The sequence below is a fragment of the Vespula pensylvanica genome, chromosome 1, assembly GCF_014466175.1.
Source record: "Vespula pensylvanica isolate Volc-1 chromosome 1, ASM1446617v1, whole genome shotgun sequence".
NCBI lineage: Eukaryota > Metazoa > Arthropoda > Insecta > Hymenoptera > Vespidae > Vespula > Vespula pensylvanica.
The window spans coordinates 12,326,223-12,343,566 of NC_057685.1; the positions used below are offsets into that span (position 1 = coordinate 12,326,223).

At 39.6% G+C, this 17,344-nt stretch overlaps 1 protein-coding gene across 13 annotated transcripts in view; it reads right to left on the reverse strand.

Moving 5' to 3' along the window:
* LOC122634679 (histone-lysine N-methyltransferase 2D-like) overlaps positions 1–17,344 on the reverse strand; it is a 298,047-nt gene that overhangs the window by 17,536 nt on the left and 263,167 nt on the right. For all 13 annotated transcript variants that reach the window (XM_043823897.1, XM_043823984.1, XM_043824070.1 and 10 more), the window contains one exon: positions 430–711. In XM_043823897.1, coding sequence (XP_043679832.1) covers positions 430–711 — 282 coding nt within the window. The remainder of the gene's footprint in view (positions 1–429; positions 712–17,344) is intronic.

A 17,344-nucleotide genomic window follows, 5' to 3' on the forward strand; every position in this document is an offset into this window, starting at 1 on the left:
CAGTTCGTTAAGACATTTTTAATCAGCACAGGAGAAGGAGGAGAAGGAGGGGCAGGAGGAGGAGGAGGAGGGGAAGAAGGAAGAGGAAGAGGAGGAGAGAATGAGAAAGAGCAACATAGACGGGCTTTCGGTCGAAGAAAAGTGGGAAAAGAAAAAGCGTTCGGAAATCGCTGATCTTTCTGTTTCGACGATTGCAGAAGCAGCATCCAGACCATTTCTTTAACCTTAATAAGATCCACGACGGAGAGAAAGGGAGGGGAAAAAACGATGGAAGGTTAAAAGTTCAAAGGACGCTTCGTTGAAATCTCGGAAAGAGACCGTCGGCCCTCATTATTTTTTCCTTTTAAATCGTTTTCTACTTTAACTTAAAGTTCTATCGAAAATTTTCGGATCGAATGTTAAAGCCTTTCTTGAAAGGAAGGCTGTTACCTTTTTGAAGTAACCGCCATGTAACCTCATGTGACCATTGAGCGCGGGTATGTTTTTAAATTTTCTATGGCACAAGTTGCACTCGACCGGCTTTGGTTCCGCCTGAGACTTGTTTGGCACTGAAGCCGCACCGGGAGAAGCTGAACTTCCCGATGAGGGACTACCCTTCCCGACGTTTCCGTTTCCGGGCGAATTAGCCTGCTGCTGTTGCTGCTGAGCCTGCTGTTGTTGTTGCTGCTGCTGCTGAGCTTGCTGCTGTTGCTGAGCCTGCTGCTGTTGTTGCTGCAACCGAGAAAACAAAACGGGATTCTTGATTAACAAAAGTTTTCTTTTATTTCGTTCATTAACTATGAATTTTTTAAGCTCTTATCATGCAATTACAATATTAAATATATAAAACAAATACTGCATCGTATTAAATCTAAATTAAATACGCTTTGATATAACACTTAGAAATAATCGATACTATTTTGGACGAACGTATTGGTTTCAACATATATTTGCAGTCATGAAAAATAAAGTTATAAAAACATGATCGAGAGAAAAATGTTCTTCCAATGGGATACTTTCCGAAATATACGAAAGTTCTAGGGAGCAGCGATACGGAAAAAGTCTTCTTTTCAAAAAGTTCTGTGGAGAATCGAAATAACTCATTCTGTTTCCTTTCAAAAAGAAAGAAAGAAGAAGAACGCTGCAACGAGGAAAAGATAAAAAAGATGGAAAACGTTAACTAAGAGGGATTCGGTAAAATGCACAACGTATTCTCTACGCAGCGTTTTGTAATTCGCAATTTTTCAAGAATGAGATTCGAAATCCTTCCAAAAATGAACGGAGGAGACAACAAAAGCAGGTGTATTAGATATATCTCTATCTTTACTTTTCCTTCTTTCTCTTCTCTCTCTCTCTCTCTCTCTCTCTCTCTCTCTCTCTCTCATTCTCTCTCTTTCCTTCCGACTAAATTCCTATTCTCATTGTCAGTTGATAAAAGGAAAGCACTTTGAGTTTCTTTCCATGCGATTTAAAACTCTTGTTGGATGTCTAAGTTCGAAGACCACTACGAGACGAAGTTCTTCTTCTTTTTTCTCTTTCTCTCCATCTTTTCTGTTCTCTCTCCCACATTCTTTCTTTCCTCTTTCTTCTCTTTCTCCTTTCTGTCCTTTCTCTCTCTTTCTCTCTCTCTTTCCTTTTTTCTATATCACTCTTCGTAATCTTCAAAACGACAGAAAAGCGAGAATTCTAAGATTCAGAATTCAGATTCTCCTACCAGAAAGGCAATTGAGGAGCGCAGGGCGTCTTACGTGTTTTGATTTCTCAAAGGCTTTCGACTCGATTAATCATCGGATTCTCATGAACAAGTTAGCACGTTTCAACTTCTCACGTGTAGTGCTACTTCGACGGTTCTGATTGTACCTGACGGAACGTCATTAGACAGTGCAGATGTGAGGTAGTCAAGCAACATGTGCTTATCATGGAAGCCGATTTTCTCAGAAGTCCCGTAGGATTCTGTTCTGGGTCCTTTCCATAGTTCTGTATAGATCTGGGATATTAATGATGAGATTCGCCACTGGATGATCATCAAGTACACTGATGATCTTCGAATTTACCTTCATATACACCTTAATAGGGTCACGGATATCATGGTATTGCGAAGGTCAATGATGATATAACTCACATTGTGTCACGGTTTACGACTAATAATTTCCCACTAAATCTGTGTACGTTGTTAACTTCCTCGGTCTCAGAGTAGTTCATATGGATATTCCTCTTTATAGCGTCATTAAGTAACTCGGTGTCCACATGCAAAACGATCTCGGGTGGCACGAGCATATGTCATGAGCATAGATCATGAGATCTATGCTCTTTCATCATCTTTAAGTAAAAACAGATATGCGCTCTCTCATTCACTAAAGACCAAGCTTATTACATGTCTCGCCTACTCTCACTTTGACTATTGTTGTCTGGTGCTTATTGATATGCATGCTGTTAACGAGATGCGTCTGCAGCGAGCTCTGAATTCCTGCATCCACTTTGTTTAAGATGTGTGACGAGATGTTCATATCACGCCATACTACGAACGTCTCAGTTGGTTCAGGGTTTAATAATAATGGCATTTCTATTTTCTTTTTTTTTTTATGTCTTTCTATACTCCTTACAATAAGGCACCGTGCTGGATTTATTACAGGTTTTGTTTGAACGAAGGTTAGACCTTTAGACGTTAGGTCCCCTTCATGTTCGGGATCACGATTAAATTATAGCATATTATATCGCACTGCCATACTATCTCACTCACTCGCATTACTGAGTTGCCGGTTCTGGAATGCTCTTTGGTTGCACATATGCCAGGTGCGAACTGCCGAGAGTCCTTCAAACATCTTTTGCATCGTTCCCTGTTCAATGTCACAATTTCGATGTGAGACGACCGGTAGCAACATGTGACAATTTTACTTTAACAATGAGTATGTTTTCAGGTGTCGCGCTGATACTCATAACTAAATATCCCGTATTAATGGTTCTCAGCTGTGCACGTCAACGGGAGTGTGATTGGGCTTGAGTGTGCGTAATCTCTAACATTGTTATTGGTTGTCAGCACCAAGTGTGAATGTATTATTGATTATGTGTGATCGCTGATGTATATTTACTGAGTGAACATGGACATAATCCAATGTTTGTTTAATTGTTTTCATCATTTCCATTATAAATAGGTACATGATTAGTTTATAAGTATAAGCTTTATGATTAGCTTTATGTTTATATTTAATATAAAAATGCAAGGATAGCTCCGTTACTATTATCATTATTTCTTATAACTACTTGCTGCTCACAGACATTTTATGCCATATAAACATTGACATCTATACGACACGCTTATATTATTATTATTATTATTATTATTATTATTATTATTATTATTATTATTATTATTATTTTGATTGCATAGTACTCTAGTTTATTTTAATGGAGAGAGTACTATAGCGTGTTGCATCTCTCCATCGTATCAATAGCATCTAATTAATCTCACATGTAACTTATATTTCGCTATATCACTTATACTATATACAGCACCTTTACAGTGCAGCACTATTGTCTCATGCTTGTTACATGTAAAAGTGTGAAAGTTTTGTATACGTACTCCTGTATCGTTCTGAAGGAGATTAACCCTGGAACGGAATAAATAGCAATCAATCAATCTCTCCTTTCTTTCTACCGTCTCTCCTTCTCTCTCTCTCTCTCTCTCTCTCTTTCTTTCTCTTTCTCTCTTTCTCTCTCACTCACATTCTTCTTTCTGTTTTCTTTCTCTCCCTTCTTTTCACCCTTTTTTCTTGCTCCTTCTCTCTCTTTCTCCTCCTTTTTTCTAACTTCTTTTTCTCTCTTTCTCTCTCTTCCTATTTCACTCCTATTTCACTCTTCGTCGTCTCCAAAACAACGAAGATATTCTAAGAGATTGAATTCTAAGATTTTGTCGAAAAGCACGTATTCGATGGTCGTTGTGAGACAGATCTATTGAAGAAGGTCCTTCATTGCAACAATTTTTGATTGATTGTATTTTCTTTTGATATTCCCAACATGGACATTTCATCGACGGATTACTTATTTCACATAAATATAGAAAACTTCTTGAAAATTTCTGCACTACTCTGTTTCATTATCCCAAAAAATCGAGGAAAAAGGATGTAATCTTATCAACAATTAAATAAGACATTGTAATTTGAAAATATCAGTGAACCACAAGAGTATTTAAGGAAAGAAACGTATCAAGAAATTTTTGTATTATAGGAATAGCTTAAACCTTAATAATCGATTAAACTAGAAAAATTTCGATATTATTTTTGTATACTCTTTCTCCCCCCCCCCTCTCTCTCTCTCTCTGTCTCTTTTTCTGTCTCTTTCTCTTTCTTGTTTTACGGCGTTAAAGTGCTTGGAGTGTTTTTCTTTCGGGTTACATCTCGTCTTCGAGTGGACCCCTTCTATGAATATTGCGAAAGCGCGAACTTAATGACTGGCGGCGCAATACCTTTAAAGCTTTGTGACTTAGAGAACGTACTTCCGACGAGTACCTTCCAACTCGATACGGAGTGAAAAAGGAAAAGAGGAGGACAGACGAAAGCGGGTCTAAAGCGTACGAGAGAAAGAGAGAGAAAGAGAGAGAAAGAAAGAGAGAGAGGGAGAGAGAGAAAGGTAGAAGAAGGGGTCTTTTATAAAGGTTGATCACCTGAGGCTCGCGTAATTACCTGGCAAGCGGAGAATCGCAGGGGCGGGCAAGAGAGACGCGCGAGGCGCTGCGACGGTAATCAAAGAACGCTCTGTGTTAGCGCGCAATTAACCTCTCGACCGCGGCCTTTCAATGCCAGCAACCGGTGCTTCGCCGCGCTTCACCGCGTTTCGTCGCGCTTCACAGCGCACTGCGCCGTTCCTCTTCTCGCTTTCTTACGGAAGCCCAGCCGACGTACGCTAACGTTTCCCTTTTAATTGCTCGTGCGTGCTACGCGTTTACTTTCTCTATTTCGTTTTCTACCTCGCTTCATGTTCACGCGAAGTGAACTGCAGAGAAAGAGAGAAAAAGATGAAGAGACAGAAAGAAAGAGAGAGAGAGAGGGGGGGGGGAAGAGATAGAGAGAAAGACATATAGATCTATTTATTATCAGTCATGTGAAGAGAAAACCATAGAAAAGACAGAACTTTTATAATTAAAGGGAGTATATTAAAGGTAGGTTTATTTAAACGGTGGAACCAGAACGTCGTCGTCTTTTTTATGGTTGAATGAGAAAAATCCTTGACTAATTATAATTTCAAAGGTGGATTTTTCTTCTCTTAGCATATTTATTTGTTCCTTTGAACTCTATGATGAGAGGAACCAATTTGAAGAATTTTATCCATTTAAAAGTCATACGTGTGTACAATGCATAACGCTCATGACGATATTTAAAGTAGGTATACGAGGTAAACAAAAAGTGTGAAGAGCCAATCGTGCTTTTCAAAATTACGCTCCTACGTAATCGTTTCACGTGAATGGCTCTTCCATCACTAACGAGCATTTTTGAAGTAAAAAAAATACGAGACATGAGGTACATTCGAGTTGGCGTTAATAGTTTTCGATTTTCGTTCGTCGACTTGATATATTTGAATAGAACGGCAAGCTTGAACGAGAAGCCACGTGTCCTTTCTCTCTTACTTCCCATCAAATAGAAAGTAATCCAATCGATAAACGGTAATCGCTAGGCACACCGTAACGGGCGATGGAAACGGACCGAGTTTAATTTAAAACGCGACTCGCGGAAAGCCGCGCCAATAAAATCGCTTTTAATTCCAGTCGACCATTCGCACCATCCTCGACTCTCTTATATTTTTTCTCTTTCTTTTCACTCTATGTTTCCTCATTTCTCTCTTCTCCTTCATTTTTTTCAAGAGTTAAATAAATCGCATCAGATTTCTATCGACGCTTTGATTTTCGAAAAGCGATACGAGAGAGAGAAAAAAGTTCTTCTTTCTTTTACTTTATTTTTATTACAAAATCTCCTTTCATCAGCGTGTCTGTATGTCGATATCGTAAAAAATGAAGAAAAAGGAAGTTACATTCGAAAGTTCGTCTAGTAAAATAATAGGACATTGCGTTCAAGGAAATTATTGTCGTAAAGAGAAGCAGCAAACGTCATTTACCGTCTCGGAAAAGCGTCAGCTTTTCCATAGTTTAAGGATTCGTACTATTAAAATGCTAGGAGAGCTGCTACGAAATAACAAAGATTTTCGGACGGCTGATGTACGGTGCGGGTACATAAAGATGTAGTAGCTCATTTCTAGAGCGAGCTTATCGTCGTTGCCGTTTCCTTCTGCCATCCCTTTCGTTCTCCTTCATTGTTTAACGCCGAACAGAGATCGAGAAATAAAATGGCGGAGCTGATGCAACGGGCAAGAAGAAAATTATGTCACCCTGGACAGGTGTTACTCGAAGCTGCATGATATTAGAGACATGAGATAGAAATTGAAAATTTTCATGAGGTTTAACTTGCCTCATAAAAGAAAAAACTAAAGAAAGGAGAGAAACAAAAAGACGAAGAATCGTGAGATAAAAGGACGAACGAACGAGTATGAAAGAATATAAAAAGAAAAAGATCGACGAAAACCGATCTAAATGGCGGAAATGGTGGCCCGCGAGAGGGTCGTTACCACCGAGTTATTCGGTGAGTCGGTATCTTGGCTGTTCCTGGCATGTATGATTAAATTAGAACAATGCCGGCATAACTTGCCGTGCCTCTACTAATCGTTTTCTCTCCTCTTCTCCATCTTTCTCTCTCTAGTATCCTACCAGTTTACCACTTACTAGACGCTGGTAGTTTAGGAACTCGGCGGTACTTCTCCGGCACCAACCCTCTTGCACACTGCATCTATGTCTACGTAGTTCTATCTTCTTCTATTATATTCCCTATTCCTTCTCTCTCTCTCTCTCTCTCTTTCTTTATCTATCTATCTCTTTGCGGTTCCACGTCCTTCTCTCTCCCTCTCTCTCTCTCTCTCTCTGTCTGTCTCTCTCTGTCTGTCTCTCTCTCTCTCTCTCTTTCTCTCTCTAGCCAGCCTTTGGTAGCAGTAATTTTACACTCTGAGCGATTCCACGCTGAGTCTCGAGGTAATAGCATAACGACAATGCCTTCGGCCGAGCTAATCGTTTCCGTCGTTGGTTGGAACCAACTCCATTCCGTTTCAAGACGTCAGCTTTCAGCAAATTATCAACGCATTGAAGTGTGCGTATACTGAGAACTACGTCCATTCTTCCGTTGTAGTAGACACTACCTTAGCATTAAAAACACCAACAACGACGAGCAGCTTTGGACATGGCTTTATATTAACGAGAAGGATTCATATCAAAATGGCCCGAAGCTATGGTCTAAAACCATGTCCGCGTGCCACTGCACGTGTTCAAGGTAGAAGTATGCGAGAGAAAGGTCGAAGGTTATACGGCTGGTATTTCATTTTCTTCGTAGAAGTTCTTGCTCGAACTTTTACGAGAAGGCAGGAAGTAAGGAAGGAGAAAGAAGGAAGAAGGAAGGAAAGAAGGGAATATTATGCCCGGGCAATCTATTAAAATTTCTCTCTGGATTTTGTCATCTCGCTTGGAGGCTGATCGCGACCGACAGCGTAAAACTTGGAACAGCCGTCGCACCAAGAGAATACACTTTCCTAAAGTTCATATTAATTTTTCAGATATGTAGGTATATACTACATATATAGTATATATTCACGATCTTACGACCCAAGGGAAACGGAAGTATATCCCAATGATATATCTTTTAAAGTAGGTATACTAAAAAGGAACGCTATTCTTTCCCCTTTCTTCTATTTCTTCTTTCTCTTATTCTTATTGTCCATAACACCGGATCCTGATATCGATTACACACCGATAGATTCTGATCCATTCGTATTTTCAGTGTTTCATCTCACAACCAAATTTTTCTCTTCCAGAAATAGTGAAATGGAATTCGGTACGAAAACTCAATGAAAGTCACATAGGCAAGTCGTCCTACGATAGGACGCGATTCGTATATTCGATTCAAAAATCTAATTCAGAAACTCGTCAGAGTGTCCTTTCGTTCGTTTCAGATAACCTATATGCATGCTGTATGGTGTTGCACTATGATAAATAAAAAGATAAAAATATAGGAAAGAAAAAAGGGGGAGGGAAACGAACATAAGCGATGATGGGAAAGAAAGATAGGTGAGGGTATATAAAAATGATACGAGAAAAGACAAGATGAAGGAAAAATGAAAAGAATGAGAGGGAAAGGGGGAAAAGGATGATGTAAAGAGAGGGAGGAAGAGGAGGAGGAGAAAGTGTAGAAGTGGTAGAAGAAAAGCGAGAGGAGTGTCGCGTAATTACGTTTTGTCGCTCGCCACCCGGATTTCCTTTGTTACATTAGCCGTTCCCCTATCCTACGGTCCAGGATCTCTGAATACGACGTCGGGACGAGAGCACCGTTAATCTTTAACGACTTGAATACAGCGAGCCTTCAAGAGAATCAGAGACGAGTGGGAGACAGAAAAAGAGGGTTCGAAGAAGGAGAGAACGAGAGAGAGAGAGAGAGAGTCCGATCCTCGACGACACAGGACATCAGCCTGGTGGCTTTGTAATCGAATTCTATCTCTCGTCTTTTCGATCATATGCTACCTAATACCTAAGTACCTTCTTCATCGTTTGAACCGATGCGTTTAAAAGTGAACGGTCAACTAAGAAAGAAGTTGGACTTTATAAGAATACATTCTTTGGTGATACTAAAAATTCCAAATGCAAGTGAATTTTCATAGAAAATATTCTCTCTCTTTCCCTCTCTCTCTCTCTCTCTCTCTTTCTGCCTTTATCATCGACGATATCGTTCAGATGAAAAGAGAGAAAGAGAACATATTCTTTTCAATAATCTTCACAGCTATCTAGCTTTCTATCCGTGGAACTCGCTCTATTAATTTCTCCCTTCGATGCTTTGACGGTATGGCATCTTGCGTTCCTACTACATGCATTGAACGGCCGAGTATAACAGGTAGAGACTGAGGAGAAAGAGACGAGCCTGCTCATCTCGATGATGCTCCAGACACAGACCGAAATGAGAGAGAGAGAGAGAATGACGAAGAGAGGATAGCAAGAAGGAGGAGGAGGAGAAAAGCTGGTAGAAACGGTAATGGAAACAGAATGGGATAATTCCGCGAGCCGCGGACGAACGCGGTAATTGCAAATAATTGCATTGTCTTCGAGTCGTTCGCTTCGGTCTCTCTCTCTCTCTCTCTCTCTCCTTCTCTCTTTCGCTTGAAGTCTCTATCTGTCTTTCTTCTCTCTCGTGTTGCTCTTCCCTCTCGACGAGCGAGCTCTCTGAATTGCTTTGGTACGAATTGAGAGCCGGCTGGTGGAAACCCTCATACCGATTAGGAAATCTGGTCTTTCTCTGGGTTCTGTCCAAGCCCTCTTCCCTTCCTTTCTCCGTTCTATCTCACAACTCTCTCATCAGGGTCTACGTGTATATAGTCTATCGGCAGATCGACACGGAACCACGTGGAAATTACGGTCGAGAGAAGGAAACGTTTGGCACGCCTGGCATTGACCAGCTTACACGCCGTTCAGATATATTCCTTTGAGTTCAGATGCATCTCCTTAATGCTCCGCACGAGACGTTCTCTCGAGTACGTTCTACGGAAAATCGATATCGCTCCATCGCACCTATGGAAAGTAAATGACGTGGAGCGAACGATCGGCCATGGAGCCGACGATATGCACGAGAACAAGTTATTAAGTTCCTTGGGACTTCCAGAGAAAATTTCGATTCGTAATTTGTATTTTATTCAAGTGATTATTTCCGAAATAAATAAATAATTCAAAGCTAATATAATATAAATTTACTATTAATATAATAAAATAAGAGATAGTTAACATTTTGAAAAAAAAAGAAGAGAAAAAGCGAGTCGACAAGTAATTCTGTCTCAATAATAATTATATTAATACAAATACACATCCTAAACTTTCTATCAAAGATACTTTATGACGATAGAAAATGCTTGCCTTTGAGAAATTCATGAAATGCTTGCTATGGAATAAACTTAAGATAAAACAATAAATGGCCCAGCATTGTTTGAGTTTTAGAGATTTTTTTCGTTTCGTATATGGATTTCTGAATTTTTTCTAGTTTGATATTACATATAAGAAGTTTATAAAGCAAAGGAGTCATGTATTTATCTTAAGCCTACCTATTGAGATAGCTACTTTTTTACTTGTGAAATTTGTGACTATTTAAAGCACTGTTTAGGGACTATAAATGAAATTGTTTAGACAATTAGTCAAAATAGGATGTATCTCAGATAGTTCTTATAGTTTGATGAGACGAGTCTTATATTGTATTCTAGCAAGAACATTGAGAATCTTATAATACGTAAAGACCAGTGCGTATCTCACATAGATTTTATTATTCGACAAGACTATTGAGAGTTTTATAATATCTAGAGATCAATATTAGAGTCACAATTAAGTCATTTACGCAATTATGCAAAATTATTGTAAAACTCTATCTCAACTTAGAGATTTATATTAGCTATAATGTTAAATATAATATAATATAATATAATATAATAATGTAATATAAATACATTTTGTTACAATGTTAAATAAAACTGTAAATACAAACGCTATCGTAGAATTAGTTTCGCAGCATTAATTTGATGCAAGACAAGAAAGAAAACTACTGAATAGATTTTTGATCCATCTAGCAGGATGTAGCAAAGTTATTTATTGTATAATACCATACAAAAAAAAATTTGCTTTTAACTCGACAATCGTGCTAATTACAAGGCTATATTCGTCTCATCTCGATGCATCTCACCGCGCGATCTTTCGAGCGAACATCATCTTACATTCCGTTTCATTCAAGCATTATACCACCGAATAACGTCCACGAGGATGAGTTCTTTATCGTTCTGAATAAAAGCAACTATAAAACGATGAGAAACATTTTCACGCGAGTCAGTGAATGAAAGAACAGAGAGGAAGGAGTAGAGAAAGAGAATAAAAAGAAAAATGATGAATCGTTCAGAACAAAGTCCTCTAGAAGTTGTTATCTTGAAATATTTAGAAGGAGGAAAAACGAACGTTGAGAAGAAGGGATAAAGAAATGGAAGAAAGCATCGACGGCGATAACGAGGAACGTTTGGGCGTTTGTGAAAATCCGGTAAAGTCATAAAAGTCTGAGAACGAGAAATTCTGTTACGTTCGTCTCGTCCCATCTATTCGTTCTTCTCCAGCTACGACAAAAGCATTACGTTCTCGTAACCGTCATCGTCATAGACGACGCAGCTGGCTCCTCTCTTGGAAACAAACTCCATGGGCTTCTTTTTTCTTCCTGGTCCGACCCAGCTTTCAACCCTCGCTCTCATTTCCACCTCGATCTCCATCGTTTACTCGGAATGGAAGTCGTTTATTGACTCAGAAAACAGTAAGTAAGATCGGATAAACGATACGGACAATATCTACTCCATGATAGATCGGAAAAAAGGAGGAAACGAAAGAAAAAAAAGGTCGATTACCAGAGATCAAAGAAGCTCAACTTTACTCGAATGTATCTCTTTTTTATGCGTCAATTATCGCTTTTCTTATTCTCGCTATTTTATATTTTAGTTCTATTTACAATGGAGTAAAGTGGAGAAAAAAAAACTAGAGAAAGGTGAAAATGGAGTAAAGTGGAGAAAAAAGGAACAAATGTGGATCGATCGAAGTTGGGAATATTATTATCATTCGATGTTATCGCAGTAAAGGTAAAGGTTAACAAATCCACGTTGAGGATTTCTATTTCCATAGAATAGTTCCTTTTCGACAGGGCTTCAGCAATCTGGTAGCTCAGCCAACACATAAATTCCTCGAATACATGGCATCAGGATTAAGAGCAATAACCAATAGGTTGCCTTCGCCAGCACGGGCACACATCGCTGAGCCCTTTCCTATCCCGTTGACTCGAGCGATCGTCTATAAAAGCCGACCTCCTATTCGATAATTACATCAACGACCATAAACATTCGTCTCAATCTCGTTTGGACGTTTGGACGCACACAGAAAACACGTAAAGATATACCAGAAATGTTTCGTTAGCCTAGATACTGTTTCTGTTGTTTAAACATCCTAGTGCATGTGTCCGATGTTAATCTATCAATGAACTAAACAATTTTTTTCTTTTTTATCTTTGAAGAATTTAGAAAGCGATTCGCTTTAGGTAAAACTTCATTCGTTTCATTCTATCTGTAATAAAAAAAAAAAGATCATGTTAAATCGACAAACGTGTATCGATGATATCGTCGAAATAGACACACTAGATCCCTAATGAACTATTCACGAGGAGGACACTTTTCGATAGTTTCGCTCGAAGGAGAATCTATCGTTGAGATTAAATGGTTCGGATATCAAGCTGAAAGCGCTGATTCGTCAGGGCTGCGTGCAATGTATCGTGAATCGCGTGCGGTAAATCACAACGCGCGGCAGAGAAAGCACTTTCCAGTGAGATACGTTCGTTCGATAACGAAGATGAATCTCTGACGAACGTCCCAAAATCGTCGATACCATTTTACGTCCTAGTGCATTCTACGTTCCTACGTCTAATCGCAATTGCAATATCATTACGAATAAAACATTCGTTTCTGAATAGTAGAATATTCTTTTACAGAATCATCGAATTTGTTCTTTCTTTTCTCCGTTTCTCTCTCTCTCTCTCTCTCTCTCTCCCCCTCTCTTTCAGAAGGATTCGCGCGATATCTAAAGCAGAAGGACGTCGAAAGGTAGTTCGAAAGACACATCCGTATGTCACGAGGTGGCAATTACTCTTCGCTTTTTCCTACTCACTCCAACTCTCTCTCTTTCTCTCTCTCTCTCTCTTTCTCTATTTTTTTCTACCACTCGACATCCACCACCTTTTTCATCCCTCACCGAATACGCTCGACGGTCGATCGATCTAACGCGAACGTAATAGACGTAAAATCTACCGAAAAACACAGGAACGCCACGAACGAACCGCTTTAATTCGCATATATATATATATATATATATATATATATATATATATATATTACATTACAGCAGTAGTACATGGATATATATGTATAAGTAAATACTATATATATATATATATATATATATATATATATATATACTAAGTTACACACCGACGTAAAGCGAACGTCATTGTTCCAGGTAGGCCTTTTGTCACTGAACGATACTATTACCGTTCTACCTCTTTCTCTCACTTGCCTCTCGTTTTCATCTTCCTTTAGACTAACGCGGACTTTCCATTTGCTTTACCCCTCTATCTTGCTCTCTCTTTATTCCTCGCATGTATCATCGCACGATTCGAGAGCTTTTCCAAAGCATTCCGCGTCGAGACTCATAATACGATCGTAATTACTCGCCGTTTTCCACTGCTAATTACTCGAGGTAGTTCCGAAATCTGTCGCATACGGACAAGAATTTAACAGGCGTCCACGGCTCGGCCGTTGTTTTATGCGAACCAACGGTAGGCTCCTCGTATATCTGGAATGCTGTGGTTCCAGGCAGTAGATCCCGGTCATTACGCGTTTCTCGTCCATTGTTGAGCTCGAAAATCGCGCGTACTCACTCGCGTTTCCTCTCGAAGGGCTAAAGTGCCTAAGGCATTCCTATCTCTCCCCCTCTCTCTCTTTTTCGCAACTGTCGTCAGTTAGCCGTTCTTCCATTGTTCGTCTTTCAATCCCGAATACACTGATAATTAGAAGCGTTAATTATCGAGTACGTTGATCGATATCGATTACAGAGATCTAACATCACAGATTTTTACCTATTTACGAAAAACGATCTTACTTTGCGGTGATATCAAAATTACAGGAAAGGGTCTATCTTTGAAAACTGTCAAGGTACTTACGTCTTTATTATAGATTACACCCTTCTTGGTGAAACTTAAAGTTTTAGATACGATACAGTCATTTTCCCTTTTATAATGCTTTGAGAAAGAAAATTCGTGTTCGAGAAAAAACCCGTGTACATGTATACGTGAAAATGTATATGTGAAAATGAAAGAGAGAGAGACAGAGAGAGAGAGAGAGAGAGAGAGAGAGAGAGAGAGAGAGAGAGAGAGAGAGAGAAGTTTCTCATCGATTCGAGAAAGTTAGCTGTACTCGCGTAGTTATTAAAGAAAAATCAATAAGTACGCATCTAACTCGGGTCTCGACGAATCTTCCAACTCCAGCAACGATGGCATCGTTGGTGAATACGTGTCCGGCTAAGTGCATCATATGCGGTAACGAGAAGCGGAAACGATGGGGAGAGGGGGAATGAACACAGTGAGTTGAGGTAGGATAGATGCCGAAGAGGTAGGCGGGGACAAAGTGGAAACATAATTTGGCGTAGGTAACGCATAACTCCGGCGGTATCTGCCTGTCAGATAAGGCATGCCTCGCCGTATTCGGGTCGAGTTTGGATGCTGAATTCCCAGCTCTGTATGTCTCTGGAGAACGGAGGAGAAAGGGAGAGAGAAGAGGGTTTGGGGATGGTCTTTCTCTCGCGCACTCTATCTTTATATGTACGTCGGCCGCTTTCACCCTCGCTCTCTGCCAGCCGATTGTTCATGCCGGCGGCGTACCAAAGCGGGAACCATAAAATCATACGTAGGGTACACGTTCGTACGACGCGCGCGGAGTTTGATTAATTCGAGCTGGGCTTTAACTCGTCGTATCCGTTGAATTCGATAAGAAGCAGCTCCCTCGAATCCTAAAATTCACGAGCGGTTCTTCGACCGATCGATAACGTCGGGCGGTTTGAAAAGAATACAAAGTGCCGTCTGATCATTCTTTGAAAGCGGGGAAAAGGACTCTTCTTTTGCGCGGGAAAAAACTAAGTAAGCGTGTATACGTTAACAGGAGTATCTGAGATCGTACGAGAATCTCTTTGCTACGATGTACATACTTTATAAAGTAAATAATCAACGTTACTTGCGACGAACATCCCTCTTCTGTGTCTAACGAAAAGGGTAAATGAATGGACGGAAAGATGAACCGGAGAAGGTTGATACTTGATACGTTTCTTTGTCGATCGCGAAGGGTTAGTATACAATATACCTGAAGAGAGAAGCGATAGAGATAATCCGGCGGGTAATGCATCGAATACTGATGCTGATGAACGGAATGATGATAATGCTGATGAAGATGCTGCTGTTGCTGCTGATGGTAATGATGATGCGGTAATGGCTGCTGTCCCTGCTGCTGAGGTTGTAGTTGTTGCTGTTGCTGATGCTGATAAGATAGCTGTTGGTGTTGCTCCTGCTTTTGGTGCTGATGATGATACCAGACATGATTGTATCCATCCATGTCACAACGATGTCACGAACAAAGTCTATCGCGCCGAACGTATCGCCGACGTGACAGAAGAAAAAACGGTGCGCGTGCGGGAAACATATCAATCACCTGCCAATAGGCCGTCCGATCACTCGGTTCCGATAATTCTTCACGACTAGAAGAATCTTGACGTTTCGACAGATAACATCCGTTTTCCGTTTGCTATTGTTGTCGGTCCCGAAAATTGGAAATTGGAAAATTTCAATCCCGAAGGAGAGGAATCCTTTCCAGGAAGAATTTTAAGAAAATTGGAGCTATTGCACACTTGAGATGATGAACACGAAGCAACTAACTCTCAATGAAAATGATGAAATTGCCGAGAGCCTTTGCTGGTGATCCTCTCCCCACTCCGTTCTTGACCCCCATGGACTGCTATCGCTCGCTTCCCTTAAACAGCGATCTCTCCCTCTCTTTCTCTCTTTCTCTCTCTTTTCTCTTGCTTTTTCCTTTTGCCGTTGAACCGGTCAACCTTTGGCGTTTTACTTAAACGAGGGCTGAGAAGAGAGGGTTATCCCTGAGAAAAAGTGACATAGTGATCAGGAAGAAAAGGGGTCGTCACGATGGCGTCTCCAAGCGGTTTCTTCTTTTATCTCTCCAACCTTGCCACTACTTCCTTCTTTTAAAGATTTCTTTTAAAGATACTACTTTCTTTCGCCTTTTTTTCTCTTCTCTGTCGTCGAGGTAATAAAAATGTTGCGTTTCATTACTTACGAAAAGTTATTTGTCGATAATAATATTTATGATTTTATAATTTCTCTTAATTAAAAATTAATAAGTCAAATAAGTACATCTATGATCTGTTATTACAAGTAATACACTTAAATGCGACACGTTAGGCGATAATACGGTGCAGATATATAAAAATAATGAATATTCTACGAGTATGGAGTATTAACGTTTTTTGGATATTTACTCATTGAGTTTACATTTACGCAGAATTGCGATTTATTCGTTAGCCGAAATGAAAGCTTCCGTTGTTCAATAGTACCATTGAAAATCTTTCTTTCAACAGGATATAGGTTGAATGCCGGGAAATTAAAATAATTACTTGCTATCGAATTGATTTAAACTTCAGTTCACTCAGTACACGCTTCCGATTTGATAGTTTCAGCCTTTCTTGTTTGTTCGTTTTAATAATTAAAAGCTTTATAATATCGATCGACTTTTCCAAAAGTAAAATCTCTGTTAATTTAAGAGATAAACTAGCATATGTTTAATATTATTTAAAAACATTGATCTTCTTGAAAGGAACAAAGTGGATAATCTCCTTTTAAGAATAGTTTAACGTTTCCGCTTTTTCTCTTTTATTTGACGTAGTTCTACGTACAAACAGGTTATTCTAGAACGGTTGAATGCATCCCGCGGGAACCATTATCGAATGGGGAAGGGTGAGGAGAAAAGAGAAAATAGGGGTGGTGGATTTCGAATCGATCGACCCCGTTTGCCAAGTTCAAAGGGATAATAATCTAATAGTGCTCGATCCACGGCCTCCCGCAAATTTCCATAGTTAAGCTGACAAACAATGCGCGCGCTCATTGGAAAAACAATGGGACGCAAAAATTTACTTTGTCGAGAATTTACCTGTGTTGAAGTTTGGAAATTCTCTCTTTTCAGAAAAAAAGAAAAAATAACCTTGACCGTTCGCGCATTCGCGTAGCGACAATAAATACACGTATTATACGAAAACGTTGCTATGTAGATAGGTATTTATATTTTGAAAAAAAAAAAAGAAAAAAGGAAAACAAAGAAAAAAAGAAAACAGAACAAATTTTATTTATCTAAAAGAAGGAAGAGGATTTAGTACACAAAAGCAAAGATATGTTAAAGTCGGTAATGCGTTTGTAACGCCGGTACTCGTTTCGTCGTAGAACTCGTTCGGTTTGCGGTCATCCGATGGCATTCGAAAGATGACGTCAACGAGCTCGACCTACTTTCGGAGCTTTCCCGCTTTCCCGCTCATCGATGTACGAATGGTACCATTTTTTCGAATAGCACTCTTCGCATCCCAACAATCCAATCGCTATAACGCGATTGTAAATATACGCGC